Raw genomic sequence first — 17,615 nt, forward strand, 5'->3', positions numbered from 1 at the left:
ACTGAAGCTTCAGGAAAGGAGAAAGGTTGCAGGTACATCAAGGCTGGAGGAGAAGCTCCTGTTTTTCCTCTAGTGCTCGAAAAACAAAGGTTTTTTTTAAAAAGAACATAGAATAAGGAAACAGTTCCTTGAAGTCCAGTAATTCTGTTCAGTAAGTGAAATAATAATCAGTCTGAGATTAAAATATTTTAACAATTTTTCTTTCCACTCCCTCATTTTCCACATGATCTTTTCCACCTCTTTGATGTTTTGCAGAAGTCTTGAAGGCATCAGTGGTCATTTTCTTTCTTTCCTAGTTAACAAAAAGTTGAAGTGAGATTTACAGTAAAGATATTTTGAAGGTTTTCTTAAGTCTTTCAAACCTCTACAGAAACTCAAAAAATGTTGTAGAAACCTTTCTACAGTTGATACAATTTATTGTTGTTCTTCAGAATTAGGCCATTTACGCATTTTAACTGATCGGTCTCCAATTTATTTCTGTATAGCTTTAACAGCAGTAATACTTAAATAAAATTTCTGTTATAGAAAATATGATGAGAACATAACTGATACTCCATATACACAGCTGTGTAAATCTTTTTTAAAGTGCCAGTAAAATGTATAGTTTTCCAGTGGAGAAGATGCTGGACTTCATTGATGGATGCTCTTTAAAACTATTTTTTATGTTGAAGAGATTACTTAAATGGTTTGTTCTTCCTAAAGCCCTACATAGGATATGCTTCCTAGTTCACATGGTGAACCCATGTTTAATTTAGTAACCTGTAGATAATGGTGCTTAAAGGTGGCCTTCTGTCAGCATGAAGGGTGAAAATGGTGTTTATGTTCCAAGGTGTGCTTGTGCTCTTCTGTTTTCTTAAAAATGTTATGCCATTTCTTCATTGCGCTAAACCCGAATCCTAGTGTTTTCAGTGATGTTATGTTCTCTGCTCCATTACTAAGCCTTACTGTTTTCTTTAGAATGCTAGTTAGCACTCACTTGTGGTACAAAAAGAAAATATACATGAAAAACTAAATTGGTGATTCTTTTTTTAAGATTGACAGTATCAGAAAGCAGTCACCTGGGAAGTTACAGCTGTGTTCTGAAAGGTGAAGTAGAAGTCAGTGCTACATTTCATTTGCAAGGTAATTTAATTAATTTGTATTTATTTTAAGTTTTTGTTTCAGCTGACCACTGCAAAGCTGTATTAGTGTTCTTTTTGGGTAGTATGGAAATTGCAACCTAATTTTATAAGTAGTGGCTAATATAGTCAGGCTAAGTGAGAATAACTAAGTGTTTAAAGTAATTTTTGTAGCATGGATGGAAGAATTTTGAACCAAAAACTAAAAGCCTTTTTTAAAAAAAATTCTAATAACCAAAAGAGCATACAAGTTTACTTCTTTACCCTTATTGACTTAACTGATTTCCCCTTCCCTCTCCATCTCTATGGCAGAAGTGAATATTCTTCCCTTTCTGGGGCATAGAGAATAAAAGACGGTGTCACAGATAAATTTCTTCAAAAAGTAGAGCCAGTAATTTGAAAGTTTGGTATGAGGTTTGGTGTTAAAAGTGAAGTAATGATCGGTAAAATGGAGGCAGGATTTTAAGCATTTCATTTGTGTTTCTGGAACACTACATTATGGCTTTAGTGTGTCTTTTATTCTGTAACACTGTAAGAATAGTGCTTTGATGAACAATTAGTTTGCTTCATTGGGTAGTATGAGTGCTCTTTCTTCTGTTTTGTGTTCTCTTCTCCAATAATATTACCCTGGAAAGTAGTAGGTGAAATCCAGTTGCATAGGAGGTGTGTGGAAATGAAACTAATACAAGCTGCTGATCTGATGAATAACTCTAATGGGAATTGCTCCCTTCTTTATTCCCACCATCCAACCATCTTTGCAAGAGCAAGGCAAGCATTTCATGTGTGAAGGCTGATGCATGAAAGATTCTCCCTGAATACAGGCTCTGAGAAACCCTAACTCTTCAAAACATTGCCCTAACCTCAGCTGAACTAACCAGTGGGGCTCCCTAATTCAGCAGCTGCAAGCTGCCTTTGTTCAGTGCGATATCTGGTAATAGGACTTGAGGAAACTTGCGTAGGTTCAAATATCAAATGTTGATACCTGCTTCCAGACCTTCAGCCAGGAAAGACTAGCTTGCAGTACTGAATAAATGCAAAGCTGTAGTTTATTCAGGCCTTTTAATCTCTAAAAAATAATTATGTATTTTTCTTGTCAGCATGTGTGTAAGGTTCAGTTGAATAGCTAACTGTGTAGATGGAAAAAATTCTGAGACCTTTTCTTTTTTTGTAAGTACACAATAGTATTACAGTAAGGGCAGTAATGACTCAATAGGAAAGTCATCTTTTCCAGAACAGTGCATAGGACTCACTGATTTATTGTAAGATGGGAGAATTGCTTCTTGGTGGTTGAATGCTGCCACTTCTGATGCCATAAAAAGTACTGGCTTGATGCTTTTTAAGATTAATGCAAGAGTAAAGGAAATGGGAAAGAGAAATCCTTGAATCTTCCAGTCAATAATGCAGGGAGAACGATTCTCAAACTGAAAGATGAGTAATGTGTTGGTATAGATTCAGTGGGTAAAGTCATCACTGCTGTAACTAACTGCAATAGCTTTTCCACTAAGCAGTTTGGGATTATCGGATGTGTTACCTCTCCTTTCCTTGCCCCCTGGTTCCTGGCTTGACATAACCCCTCAGATTTTGAGTTTTATTTTTACTCAGGTTTGCAGAAAACTTACTGGAAGTTCAAGTTAATAAACACGGAACATGAACAGAGGATGTTCATGGGTGTTATAAAATGTTGTGAAATACTACTAGCTTCTAAGAGGGTAGAATGGATTAGTTTCTTTGCCCTTTGTTCAGGGATCCTTAAGCAGCTGTTGAGGTATGTGCACCATGAAATTGCTCTGGTTTTTAAAGCAGTATGGACAACTGACTGGTGTACATGCTGGTGCTGATATCTGTCTCTTCAAAAGTTGGCTTTGTGCAGCGGAAGTATTTTGCAACCAAATTCGGTGTGATCTACTTGCAGCAATACCTGCGACAATCTTTGCATGCATTCAAGGTTTAACAACTTGTTACAGAGCCAGATTGAAGAACTTGTAATGGATATTCGTATCCTTAATCGTGGCTAATGTGGTCACATGTATTGCTGGCATGCCTGTAGCTAAGCTTTGCTACTAATCAGTATGGCTAAATCTCTGCCACCATAAGCTTGTTGTGCTGGGTGTATTGGGTTTTTTATCCCAACCTGCTTGTATTTCCTCTTCTCTAAATTGCGAGGGGGATTGCAGCAGTAATTACTGAGGCCATCCCTTTTAATGATATCAGAGAAGGTACTCTGCCACTACTCTTTAAAAAGATAGTGTTTAATGATTAAAACGTACACATGGAGTGAGAGAACTTCACTAGTAGAGTGTCTTGATTTATGGTGCAGCAAATTCTGAGTGAGAGTAAAAGTGTTCTTATTAACAAATTGGTTTCATATATATTTCTGGACAGGAAACTTAAGTTTGAATAAACATGAGAAGTGGATATCTTTGAGGGAAAAATAATTTGTGCTCAGCCAGTCCAGAAGAGTAGAGGACAAGAACAATCTTAACCTGTGTCAAATTGTTCATCTTAACTGCTGAAAGCAAATACTTGGCCTGTTTAGTCTAGTGTGATCAATAAAATCTGAAGTATGTACTAGATCTGTACTTACAAAGTACAGCAATGAAACTTGAAGTAAAATTTGAAATGAATGGATCTGAGGAAAACATACTGGTAAACATCCTAATAAAGAGGGAAAGGAGGGGGAAAGGGAAATACATGCTTCAGTATAGTGCATTTGCTAAGCTCTAACAGTATCTGTGGGATAGTCTCAATACATTCAATAGCCTTTCTGGGCACATGCTTTTGGAAGCTTGTGGGGCACCTGCAATTGCAATGGCTAGGGCAAGTAGCTCTTAAGTTAAACTGATGTTTTGTTTCTTCTTGGCTGTATTCTGTCCTCAGGAAGATTGGACCAAAAGTCCTTTTTATTAGCATGCACCCAAAAGTCATTGCTTCAGCTCAGAAAATGTTTGTAACTACAAATCTCCATTAATCTGCAATTTTTTCATAGTTACAGAAAAGTTCTCTGTATGTACAACTTGTCAGATAACATTATGAAGTCACATCGTGGCTGGAATAGAGTTCTAACAGTTTCTGTAAATTGAGCGAAACTGCAGAAAAATTACATGTTTGTTTCTAATGTACTAGAACTGAAGCATGTAGCTTGCAGCTGCCAAGGAAAGGAAAGAGGAAATGGGTAAGGGTAGAAATCAATCTGATTTTTTTTCGCTTGATGTTTGGTATTAATTGGCAACTTTCAAGATCACACAGCAATTGAAAACAGGATTCCTCTAGTCTTCTGCATAGATTATGTCTCTGAAATGACTCCTCATTTACAACATGTTATGAAGGATAGAATCGTGAGGGTTTTAAGTGGAAAAAGTGAATGGAGTACTATAAATGAATATCTAAATATATTCTTTTGTAACACTAATCAAAATCTGTATCTCTCATTCAATGAGTTTTTTTTCCTTGTTCTTAGTACCAAAGATTGAAGGAAAAGAAAAGACTCTCATCACTTATGAAAGAGATCTAGCTGTAATGATTTGTAAAACTGAGTATGCTCCCATGGCTTGGACCTGGTATATGACCAATGGAACTGAGCTGGTAAGGTCTCCATCTGTTGGCCAAACAAAATAATGTGACAAAAAATAGGTACAGATACTTTGTGAAGTATGACTCTTTACTGCAAGCTCTACGAATTGCATTTCCATTAACTTTAATGGAAATCTTTGTATGGAAATGGAAAAAAAATTGTATTATTTACAAGTATTTATTGTTACAGGGATGTAGTTTTTGTTCTGGTTTGTATGATGTTTTTTTCAAAAAAGCCCTGCCATACTCCTGCATAAACAAATCAGCTGGGTTTTGAGAGACTTGTTTTTACTGTATTTATACTGGTTATACTCTTCAAATCTTGCCACTGGATACAAAAATAATCTTACAGTGAGATGTGCTTTCACCTATAAAATGTTGTATGACCCTTTACTTTCTCCAGGTACAAGTAATTCTATTTCCTAGCCTTATGACCTATCTAGGAAGCATAGCTTCCTAAAACACTTTGGTTTAGCCTGCTTCTGTCAACTGATGAGGGGAGGTAAATAGATTTGTCTCTTTTATACTGATGGAGATTAGCAATGACTTGTAAGAGTATCAGCATATTTCCCGGTGAAGCAGAGTACTCTCTTCCACTTCTTGCAAGTACATGTGTTGTGCTATGGTGAAACCTGTGCCTTAGATCTGGCAGCTGAGGATGCCTTTGTCATTGGACAGTCAGGAGAGCCAAAGGTGCTTTTTATCTGGTCTTAAATAAACTGAAACAGTTCAGACAATTTGCCCACTGAAAGTTTGTATTTTCCTCCAGTGAGTCTAGAGGGAACCAGGGTGTCCAGCTGAAATAGATCCTTCCCTTTAAGGTGGGCTAATTGTGCTTCACGAATGCCTTTTGTTGCTAACTCATTGTTCATATCTATACAGAGCTGTATGTTGATGATGCTCTTGGATTAAACACCTTCTCATTACATTAATAAGAGTTGCAATGTATTTTTTTCAGGTTGCCATTAATCCATCTTCTGATACGAACAAGTTTCAAATTAAGATACAATCTGCCAATGTAAACCGTCTGGAGATACTCAAGCTCACCAAGGAAGATAGTGGTATATATTGGTGTGAAGCTGCTTTTAGATTAGGGAGCAGTAAAAAGAGGTTTGAAGTTAAAGTTCTGTCCATCATGGCACCTCTCAAACCCTTTATAGCAGTTGTGGTCGAAGTTGTTATTCTTGTAACTACTATTGCCCTCTACGAGGTGTATTCGAAAAGGAAAGGAGATGGTAAGTTTTGGTGTGGGTTTTTTGTTTGGTTGGTCAGTTTGGGTTTTTTAATTAATTTCTAGCTTTCTGTTGAAATTAGAACCAAAGGTAGAAAGGTATGACCCATAGTGTGTCATATATGAAGATGTGTCATTTTCACATCTGTATTTCTGGTAAAATTCTTTCTTCTAAAACACTGCAATACCAAGAGCTTTCATTAAGCAATACCTACCCATAACAGGTTTGATGTAGTCCTGTTTGTTTTATTTTTTTCTTACAATACAAAAGGGAATTTAGAGGCTATAATTTTTGGAGGAATGCTTAGGAATGGAAGCAGTTCTTGGTAGCCTTGATGGAAGAAGTTTCTTTAACCAAATTTAGTAAGAAGGAAAAATGCATGTGTCTAATACATACATAAATGCATGTTACCCATATTTCAAAATACAGAAATGTATAAATCTATATATAATACAATTTGTATTAAAATCAGATTAATAAAACTTTATAAAAATAAACCTTTTCACCAGTTTGGAGGTAATTCCCTTGAATAGATGAACAAGGTAATTTGAAATATGAATTTAAGAACACTAATAAAATTTAAAAATATTTTGTTCTGATTAAACAATGAGCAAGCGTACTAAACAAGACATTTTCTATTGTTTATTAAATGGATACTTATACTTAATACTTCTTTTGTTCTGCAGAAGGTGAAAGAGAATTTGACCAAATTGAGCAACTGTAAGCAAAAAACTTCTATACTGTAGTTCAGTATTTGTTCTTACATGTATTGGTGTTGTACAAAATTATACCTTGTTGTTGATCCCATTGGAAAGGGAGATGATGGTGAACATGAAAGAACAGTTTATTCTTAAGACTTCCTAATTCCAAAGTGAACAGAACACTACTTTCTACCTGGCACTTAATTTTGAGATTAAGATTTTTTGTGTATGTGCTTTTTGTTTGTTTTGTGTTGGTTTTGGGGTTTGTTTGGGGGGGTTTTTTGGTTTGGGTTTGTTTGGGGCGTTTTTTGTGAGGGCACCATGTGTCCTCATTATAAGCTCATTCTAGAAGAGTATAACTGCAAGAAAATAATTTCCCGGTGAAAGCATAACAGAAGTGGGTCTGATTTTTTTTCCAAAGTATATTTGTCCATATTAAAATCCAGTTCTCTCCCTTGCATGTGGTCAAAGCCCTAACTCTTGTAGCTAAGCCTGTAGTTGGCTGGGGTGTTGAGAGCTGGCATTGTTGGCTGTTTCGGGGGATAACTCCAGCCTCTCAGGAGATGTCACACTGTGCTGGTAGCTTGGGCTTCCTGGGCTGCACTGCTGGAACCAAAGGAGCAAATGCAGGCACTTCTGTTGCTACTGTGCTGTTTGAGTGTCTGTGCTCCAATGCTGGCTCCCCTGTCCTTAGAGCCATGTATTTCTTTAGGCTTGTTTGCTAAAATATGCTATGCTTCTCTCTGATTGTCCTCTGAAGCCTAATTCCCTTATCTAGCCTGTTTACCTCTTAAAACAAGAGGAAAGTTGCCCAGCAGTTCCTCATTTTAGATGTGTCCAGTCTACTCTAGTTTTTGTCCCCTTGATCCCTTCTCTCCTCCTGTGTTTGTCTCCCTTTTTCTTCTGAGTAGTGCTTTCCCTCCTTGAATTTTTTTTTTTTTTTGCTTCAGTGACCTTCTTTGTTTCCCTGTGTTGTATTCACCTTCTCATTCCTTTTTTCACTGCTAGCTGAAAATACATTTTCTTGCTTTTCCACTTACCTGAAGAGACTTAAAGCTCTAATTCAATTATAGCATAAAGTGGGAGTATGTCTTGGGAATATAGTATGCTATTATACTGCTGACTGTTTGGGGATATGTCTTGGGTTGAAAATTGAGTAATTGTCTTTATTGCACAGCCCTACTTCTCGTAAACATGCTGAAAATACCAGGATGGTAACACAGAATAGTGCACTAAAGTAATGTTTTTATACTTGCGGGATGTGGTTCTGTACAGCTCCTTCATCTTTATTGTGGGATTCTTAGATAAACACATAAGAGGAAAATTTATTTAACTATGTACTTCCTGGATTCAAGAACTGAAAGTTATTTCAACTGCTGGCTGTTTAGAAGATGGATTTGTGTACTGGAGAGTAGCTCCAAAGGAACATGTCTGGTCTATTATGTCAAGGGATGACTAATACAGCTGTATTTGGTTGATGAGGCTGTGATTAAAGGTCACATCCAGCTGTGTATTTAGGTGGGAGTGTAGTGAATCACAAACTTTTTTTTTTTTTTAGCAAGAGAACTTTTAATTCAAGTCTTTATTGTGATCCACAGCATAACAGCTAGTTGCAGTTATTCCAGAAGGAGACTGGAAATAATTGTGCTATCTTACACTTACAAGTTGAGTAGTGGAATGTAACCTCTTTTTTCTTATAGTAAATCAGAAGACGACATTGCTGGGGAACGAAAGTAGTTCTAGGCAAAGAAGAAGTTAATCTGGTTCCTTGAAAGGTAAGTAAGAGATGAAAGACATACCAGAGTTAACTTTTCTCTTGAGCAGCCTAATGCTGGACAAAGAAGTCCACTGTACCATCCCAATCTTATTTTTTATGGGGGAGCACCATAGTAATTAAATAATTGTTTAGGTAAAGTAAGATGCAGTCGAACAAGAAATCAAGTCCAATTTGTTTTAATTCAATTCTGTTGTGATTGTCATTGTGATTTACTAGTTCTGTTAACCCATGCAGTCTTTAAAATGAGACACAGATTAACCTGCTTGACTCCTGATCATGTAAGAATCCAGTGAATGCCAGGGTAGCTGCTGAGATGCATAAGAAGTGCTGCTGTGTTCAAATTCCCACTCTCTCCAGCTATATTTGAGTGTCAAGTGAGTTTATGGAGGAAGGATCCTCTGTAATAGTAAGTGGGGAATATGACAGTACTGGAGAGGTGAAGCAAGGGATTAGAGGAGTCTGGGGCAGAAGACTGGGCTTAGTAGATGGTGATTGAAAGGACTAGTTGTAGAATAAGGAAGCAGAGGGTGTGTAGCCCCATGAAAGCTGTATAGTGAACTTCCTGATTCTCTACCCTCTTCACAGTCTGATTATAGACTGTTTCTACTGATGCCATCCAGAAATGCCTGTCAGATGATGGTCTGTCAGTTGACACTACACATACTTGTTTCTCTTCTGCATCTGGCACCTCAACTTCTGGTCTGTGGATGAGAGGTGTGAATGACTTCACATTCATGTCACTGCTGGTTCATCCTCACTACAAGCCATCTACCCAAGTAAAGACTGTTGCCATACCCTTTCTTTTAAAGAAGAGAAGGAGATGTGTCAGGTAGAGTTCACATAAAGAGAGTAACAACTCAGAAAATGATCCAGAACAAATACTTTCCAAGACTATATTGTCGCTGTTTCTCATAGGTTTAACCCCAGCTGGCAACTCAGCACCATGCAGCCACTTGATTTTGCTCTCTGGTGGGATGGGGAAGAGAATCAGATGAGTAAAAACGGGTGAGCTCAGGGGCTGAGATACAGCTTAACAGAAGAAAGCAAAAGCTGAACACAGAAGCAAAAGAAAGGATTCATTCACTATTTCTCATGGGCAGGCAGGTGTTCAGCTATCTTCAGGAAAGAAGGGCTTTATCATGCTCGAACATGCATAATAGCTGCTTGGGTTCATGAGAAAAACAAATGCTATGACTGAATGTGTGTTCCCTCCCCATTTCTCCTTCTTCGGTCAGCTTTACAATGCTGAGCATGATGCCCTGTGGGATGGAGTATCCCTGTGATTAGCTGGGGCAGGTGCTCTGGCTGTACAAACTCCTTGTATTCCCCCAGCCTCCTTGCTGGTGAGGAGAGGACAAGGCCTTGTGACTGTGTAAGCACTGATGAGCAATACCTAAAACATTCCTGTGCTATCAACACTGCTTCCAACACAAATCCAAACCTAGCCCTGTACCAGCTGCTGTGAAAAAAAATTAACTTTATTCCAGTCAAAACCAGCACACAAGGATTTATCTTGTGTTAGATCTGAGGTTCCATTCTTACAAAGTTCTTTCGACTCATAGCACTCAGTCAGTAAATAAGGATTCTTCTCTGAGAATCATCTGCTTTGTCTTCATATACAGTGTCAAAAAGTTTTAATGTCTTAACATGGTAAATGCCAGTTGTTGTCTATAACTCCCTGAAAATAGGTTGTAGCAAGGTGGGGATTGGTCTCTTCTTCCAAGTAACAAGTGACGGAACAGGAGGAAATGGCCTCAAGTTGTATCAGGAGAGGTTTAGATTGGATATTAGGAAAACTTCTTCACTGGTGGGGGCGTCAGGCATTGTAACAGGCTGCCCAGGGAAGTGATGGAATCATCAGCCCTGGGCATGCTCAGAAGGTGTGTGGATGTGGCACTTAGGGTTATGATTTACTGGTGAATGTGGTGGTGTTGAGTTAATGGTTGGACTTGATGGTGTTAGGAGGCCTTTTCTAACCTAAATAATTCTATGATTTGATTTGCAAATTGAACCATTCAAAAAAAATTCTGTATTGATTAAAATGAAGTTTATTTTCAAACAAATACAGGAAAATACTAAGCAGCAAGATAACAGAATTCATATTATAATGAAATGTGTTTGTTCTTTTTTATTGCAGGAGATTTAAGCCAATGGAAGTGGAAATCATCACAAAGCTACAGAAGATGTATGCAGCTATGCATGTTAAACATTCACTGTTTTGAAGTAAAGTCCTCTACATTTGAGAATTAAGATGCTTTTAAAATAACTCTGAAGCTACTCATTTTATACAGATGATATGATATACTGCATTTAGACCTTTATCTGTCACGTTGTTGTTTTACTAGTAGTAGATGTTTTTTTACATGATTAGCCTTACTGTTGGCTTATGATTGGTCTGTTTGATTTTTATCTCCTAAACTGTAACTAGTGTTGTATTCACTGAATAAGTGGTTAATATAGAGTGGACGTATTATCTGAGTGTTGCAAAAGTGGACATGTAAGATCAAAAAAGTATTTCCACCAAAGAAAATGCCTTTTACCAGCTGATGAAACAAATGCAATGCAGCTGTTTTTACCAAAGAAATGGTGAAAGGGGAATCTTTATCCGGACTGAAATGAAGTATTAAGAGTTGCAATTTACTCTGAATAGTAAAATGTCTTCATTCTAACTTTTCTTAGCTTTATTCTGAGTTCTACTGTACTATAGTCCTTAGTAGGCTAAACACTTAAATACCGTACAGCTCAGATATTTCAGAGTAGATGAAAGAAGTAATGGAGGTACAGTACCTTCTCAGACTATAAATGCAATAATTTCTTATGCTTAAACAAATTACTGCACTCTCTGGGGCTGGCAAAACCAGTTTGGTTATTATAATTTATACAGAATGCTGAATTTTTGGGAATATACCTATATATGCTTCTGATCATACATACTGTCTAGTTGGTACTTCTACTTCTTTCAGCAAACTTGTTTCTTAAACTCCTTGCAAAGCACAGAATGGGTCTTGAGCAGCAAAATTTTTCAGGATAATAGGATAAAGCAATATGAATAGCACTACTTCTCTTACACAAAAATTGTAACACTGCTGTTACTGACTTAAGGTACTGCTTTAGAAGAGAGAGTTGCCATAATACCATTTAGTTACATTATGCATTCAGCAACTGAAAAATGTTCAGCTAATAAGAAAACAGTTGGTTGCATCCCTTGCCTGTGTTTGAAATAATTAAAACTTTAATTTTGAGAGGAAGAAGTAAAAACTTCAGAAAAATGTCTTTTCATAAAAATGTAAGGAAAAAGGCAGTGTTTGCAGACTCCATAGGAAGTGAAAGGAAAAAAAAAACAAACATCTAAACAGAATTTCTTTGTATTGGTCATTTTTCTTTGACTGTCAAGGAATGTAGAAAACACCAAAGAGATAAAACAGATTTAATTCCCTTTCTTTATTTTTTCTATCTTAGTGTTTCTTACTGAGTTTGAAAAATACCAGAAATCCTAGCATGGGCTGTTTTGTTGGTGATGAGAGACAAAATCCAGTCTGATCGGTGCTTTTTTGTTTTTCATAATTGATTTTCCAGTTTGAAGAACTACAAGTTAACGTCCAAATAAGACACAATGAGAAGTGTGACTGTAAGGAGTGAATATGGATAAAGATTCCCCTTGCTTAGATACTGTGTTTATTGTATTTTGCCTTGGAGTTTCTATGCACTATTAAAACCAGAATGCATCTACAGTTTTTTATATTAATTTCTCATTGATATGAGTGTTTTTATTGTTGCAGGTAAATGCTGGCAGTTTCAAAAGCTTTACTTCTGTATATTGTTTGGCACACTTTAGAGTTTGTAGTAGTTTGTTTCTTGTAGGCAGTTAAATAGTAAAAAAAGATAGTGTTACTTAGACATATAAGAATTACATTCTGTTTAAAGCAGCATTAATATATTTTGCAGTGACAATGAGGTTAGATACTGTCTGGAAAAAAGCCCACCACGTAATCAGAAATGGTAACATTTTTCTACCTTCACGTAGCATTCCTTCCCAATCACGCAGTTGGGCTATAAAGTTTTGGCTAACATAGGCAAGTCGTACAAATAGTCTTTTGCAGCATTAGCAGGGAAAACCTGGATTGAGCATGGATTTTAGAAGCAATGCATCTTAGATCTGTCAGAACTCTGTTAGCTTGGTTAGATTGGCTGCTGAAACTGTAGCTTTACGTTGACCTGCCTGTGGCATGTTCTGCTTGCTTTGTCTCAGGGGTTTGGTGTTTATTTTTATGTTGGTAAGTAGTTTTTCATCATTGGAAGTGGTTTTATTCTATGCATGTTCTCTGAGGTTCAAACCCTTTTGGGCTACCCTACAGAGGGGAATAACAAGCAATATTAAATGGTAAATCTTAAGTAATTGGCATAATTAATGGTCAACTTCAAAGGCATAAACCTTACTTTTTTTGGTCCAAGTACTGCAAGGAGCTCTGGAAATCTTGAAATTTATCTTTTGAGAAGTATGTGTTGTGTATGTTCAAAACATTCCCATTTCAGTTGCTTTATAATCTTAGCATTGAATGGAACGAAAACTTCATAACTTTAAAAAAAAACCCAAAACCCTAGGCAGTGATTGTGTTGTTTTGGTTTTTTTTTTTTTTACTTCATTCAAGCCAGTATATACCAAATAAGATCCAAAACAATTCTGAAATTTCTTTCAAACAGCAGTTGGAGCTAAGTATAAGGTTCCACAAAATTACTTTTAATAACAAAACATTAATCTGTAACAACTGACTTACATGGGTAGACTGAGTCTTAACAACTTCAACTGCTTGGCAAATCCTGTCTTCCAAGATTAAAACTTTCTTGCAAGAGGGGATATTTTACTGGGTTTTAGACCAGCAAAAGCCTTACCAGTTTCTTAGAGGAAAAGGTTGAAATCTGCAAAAGAATCCTGAAGGGCTGTTTCCTAATGCTTCAAGCTGCTTCACTGCCAGTTCTTCCTGCCCTTAGGTCCAAAGTAGACACAAGCAGCTGTGAGACCAAATTCCTACTGAAGATGGACAAATATTAGAAGAGCTTCCAAACTGGGGGTTCAAATAGAACTGTATTAAAATTTCTTTAGTATGGAGTATGCATTACCCTGCCGTTGTTCAATAAAATTGATTAGCTGTAGGTCCTTCTATGCGTGTAATCCCGGGGAAGAGAGGGAAGACTCTTCAGTACTGATGTTGCTACAAGAATCATCATCCAAGTGCCTCTAACTCTTTTTTCAGCCAGAGAAAGTGAGGTTTACATTCTGCCTTTAAATTGTGGCTCAGAACTTTTGAGTGGTGACTGCTGAGCAATGAAAATTGAAAAGAAACTGATTGTTTGGTACCTTAAGTGTAGGGGAGGTTTTTGAGACAAGTGGTCCCCTAAGTGTTGAGCTACCCCAGTGCATGTTGTCTAACCATAGTAAGATGTGTGATGATTCAGTTTTAGCTGGAAGCTCCCCCAAAATAGGAAGGTGCAGATAATGAGGAAGCAACCAGTTGAGAACGGTGTAGGGACATGGGAAGGAGCTGCATATTTGTATTTCATAGGGGTCCTGAGGGACAGACAGCAGAAGCTGAGATGACTTGCAATTAGGCATGTACAGGGAAGACTGAGTGGAAATCTGTAGGAGAAAACATGTTTTCAGTTGGACCACTCAGTGTGTAGGAAGTCCTGTACAGCAGCTGAACACAATCTGCCATTGCTGAACCCTTGGGCAGACTAAAGCACAAAGCGAAATGAGATGTCTCATAAGAGAGCTAGAAGTTACATGCTTAGAAAGTACTTCTCTGCTAGTTTAACAGTTTTAGTCTTGTTACTTTATTATGCTAGAAAGTGCATATATAATTGTTTTTGAAAAAATAAACCAAGTTCCAAACTTTACAGCTTCTAACTGAAAGTCTTGTCAAAATTTACTGTTGGCAATTGAGTTCATTTTTGTAGTTGTATAATGTTTGTTCTGTCATGTCCAGAATTACTTACAGAAACTTCATCTTCTTTGTTTTTTCATTCAGCTTTATATTTAACCAAAGAGATTTTGATGGTTTTTTTGTTATTTCTGGTAATATTGCTATCAACTGACTTGCTGAATTATTTTCAGATTGCCATTAAAAGTTGACAGTGCCTTGAAGGAAGAAATTTGTTTACTGTTGTTAATTTTGTTTTTCTCTTTTGCAGTATGTTTGTTAAAAGTTTTCCTCTGAAACTTGACAGCAAAATCTGTCTTTCTAGTGAAAGACTACTAAGCCTAATGCTTTTTTCATGCTTGCCTTATTTTACATTCTGATTCTATATTCTGTACTCACTCAACTGTTTCTGTGTATTGCTTAAGCAAATGGAAATACCCTCTGTTTGTTTGTATATCAGATAATGAGGATAGTAGTTATAAGTAGTGTGAATTGATATGTGTACTTAGAAATAATTTCAATAAATTTAACCATAAAGTGATTGTTCTTATGTCTGGTGTCTTAGAGAAACAAACTCCTTTTTTTTAAATTTTTTTTCCGATACTCTCAGATCTCTAGACCCAGACTACTCATTTGCTTGATTACTCAACTACCTTTAGTTAGATCTCTAACCTTCTAGATGAGAATTCCCAAAGATAAAGTAAAATCTGAGTAATTCCTTTTTAAATGCACATAACTGCATTCAGTGTAGAGTCATCCTTTGTAACCTGGACATGTAAGTTAGAAATTTGCATCCAGTGTTTCACTGTTAATGGGAGGTGGTGCTAAAGCTTACCAGTAGAAAATAGCAGCTGGAATAGAATCTGGATTAAGCAGGGTAAATATCAGCCTGCATCAGCCTTAATTTTTTTTATAAGGCGCAAGATACCAAAACATATTTACATGGTGTTTGTCTTCCCATGAAGACAAATCTCTGCAGTTGCCGTAGCAATTGAAGTATGCACTGGGTTTTTTTTCCTTGCAATTATCAGTTGAAGGAACACCTAGGGGTATTTTACTAGGTTGCCACCTCCTATGGCCATGAAGGCATAATAGGACATTTTGTTAGTATGCATACTGTTTCTGCTGTGTTAAGTAACATACCTTGCTAATTGCTTTATTTGCCAGAAGAGCTTAAATTAGATAAATTAAACTGCACAGCAGCAAGTGTATATTTGGTCTCTCCTTTGGCAGTTCTGAATTTTTGTGAGCTTGTTTCCCCCTAGCAGAGGACAGTTACCTGGCAGGCAGACCTTTGGAAGAGGATACAGTACCATTACCTGTATTTCTGCTGCTTGGAGTTTGTTGTACAGAAGGATGAGTCTGGACAAATACAGGAAAGACTAAAGCTAACTGCTACCAATAAATGGTCCCATCCTAAGCAGATGTAGGATGTGCAGCCAAGACCACTTGGTGGAGAAGTTGCTGCCATAGAGTAAAAGTGAATCCATGTGTTTGTAATACCAAGTACTCTTCTATTGTGTTTTTAAAAAATCTGCCCTTTAAAAGGCAGTATGTAGAAAATAGAGAATAATAGCAGAGGGAGACAAAGTTTGGAGTAGTTCCAAAAGAGAGGAATAAGAGGACTTCTATCCTTTGCTGTTAAGTGTCACAAGTCTTCTGAATGCATGAATACTTCCAAGAACATAAAGGAAAACATGTTGGAGCAGTATTGTTTAAAAACCCCAAACAACTTGACAGCTCAAGTACATACCATGGATTGGAAAGAAAACATCTCCACAGTGCAAGTAAAATAGCAATAGCCTTTGCATATTGCATAACAACTGTTGTTTACTTGCTTTAATTCTGTTTCTGTGGATAAAGAGCGAGTAATCATGTCTGATATTTTAAATACATTAGCCTCTACATTACTTACAGCTCCCTCTAAGACTGTCAGACAAATAAGGTCATGGAGTACCTTTTGAAACTTGGGAATTAGGGTCTTTCTTTTAGTGATGTGTTTCTCTTGGTGAGCTTAGCTCAGTTTGCCACATAGCTCAGCCATTGCATGCAGTTGTTGTGTCAGGAACAACCTTGGAAGGTTCAGGCGCAGTGGTTCTGCTCAGAGTTCACACAAATCTCTGCGACCTCTAACTTCTATGACACAGAAACGAAGGAAAGAAGTGGTAAGAAAGAAATCCAAATCCCAGGAAATAAAACCACCAATTCAGAAAAGTCAAGTGTGGAGTCAACACTTCAAAATACTGAAGGACAACCATTAAACCACAGACAAAAAGCAGAGAGTAGATTTATTTCATTACCTTTTTAACAAGGCCGGGCAGCAGAGACACGCAGGGACAGAGGCTCCATCAGGCTCAGCTTATCCTAGTGGACAGTGGAGGCCTCACTGCTTTCTGCCATATAACAACAGCATTTGTACATGTCTATGGATGTCTTCTCTCTCCATGTGATGTCTGTTTCTCAGAGGATGAGCAGCAGCAGTAGGCGTAGGAAATGGGAGTTTTTCCGCACTGGCCATTTCAGCATTCTCAGCAGCAAGGTCACTTTGAGCAAAACTGTTTCTTCTTCCTCACCAAGTCTTCTGGTTTTAACCCTTTTAACATGCATTGAGTGTATGTAAAAGTTCTTACTGGGCTTTTTCCGTCTGCGTACGTATAGACACTACCTAGAAAACACAACTCAAAAGCACAGCCTGCTTTTGGAGAAGTAAATAAAAGTGTTTCTGTCAGATCAGTTAACTTGGGAAAATGAGCTGCCTGATCAGTTTTGTTACATCAGGCTAGACAGAAGGATCTGCACTTATCTGTATGCTCTGAAGTGTCATCATGAGGAAATACAACACTTAAAAGCAGTTCAGGTGATTGTAACTTCTGCCATGCCTCAGTTTTTGACAGTGCAGACATATGAACTAATAAATATTCTGAATATTGTTTCATGTAACCCTTTGGACTTCCCTACCTTTGGAAAAGTTTTACGTTGCTTCTGGCTTTCTGGCATTGCTAGTAAGAAAAATGTGCAAAGAAGGGAAGAGCAGGTTTTGTCCTAACTCACATTTTGGAAAGAATTGTATCAGCTGCTTATTTCAGCTTGTAATGATAACAGAGCACATCAGATCTAGGATCCTAAGGATGACATGCTCACTTTGTTCAACAGGAGCATAGTTGTCATAAAGTTACCTGTGAGCTACTTTAGGGCGCTGTTACCTTACTGCATGCAAAGGAAAAGGTCCTGGTAAATGGTGGAATAAAGGGAAGAGTTGTGGCTTTATAGAGAAGGGAGAATTTGCTCCCAAGTGCTGT

At 37.3% G+C, this 17,615-nt stretch overlaps 1 protein-coding gene across 4 annotated transcripts in view; it reads left to right on the forward strand.

Moving 5' to 3' along the window:
• EMB (embigin) overlaps window positions 1-11,727 on the forward strand; it is a 22,586-nt gene extending 10,859 nt beyond the window's left edge. For 3 of the 4 annotated variants that reach the window (XM_048292077.1, XM_048292080.1, XM_048292079.1), the window contains 6 exons: window positions 1,034-1,122; window positions 4,576-4,700; window positions 5,647-5,923; window positions 6,607-6,640; window positions 8,322-8,396; window positions 10,536-11,727. In XM_048292077.1, coding sequence (XP_048148034.1) covers window positions 1,034-1,122; window positions 4,576-4,700; window positions 5,647-5,923; window positions 6,607-6,640; window positions 8,322-8,358 — 562 coding nt within the window. In that variant the 3' untranslated portion in view covers window positions 8,359-8,396; window positions 10,536-11,727. The remainder of the gene's footprint in view (window positions 1-1,033; window positions 1,123-4,575; window positions 4,701-5,646; window positions 5,924-6,606; window positions 6,641-8,321; window positions 8,397-10,535) is intronic. The other variant, XM_048292078.1, reaches the window with a different exon arrangement.
• The last annotated feature ends 5,888 nt before the right edge of the window (window positions 11,728-17,615 follow it).

Source organism: Corvus hawaiiensis, chromosome Z (assembly GCF_020740725.1).
Source record: "Corvus hawaiiensis isolate bCorHaw1 chromosome Z, bCorHaw1.pri.cur, whole genome shotgun sequence".
Classification (NCBI taxonomy): Eukaryota; Metazoa; Chordata; class Aves; order Passeriformes; family Corvidae; genus Corvus; species Corvus hawaiiensis.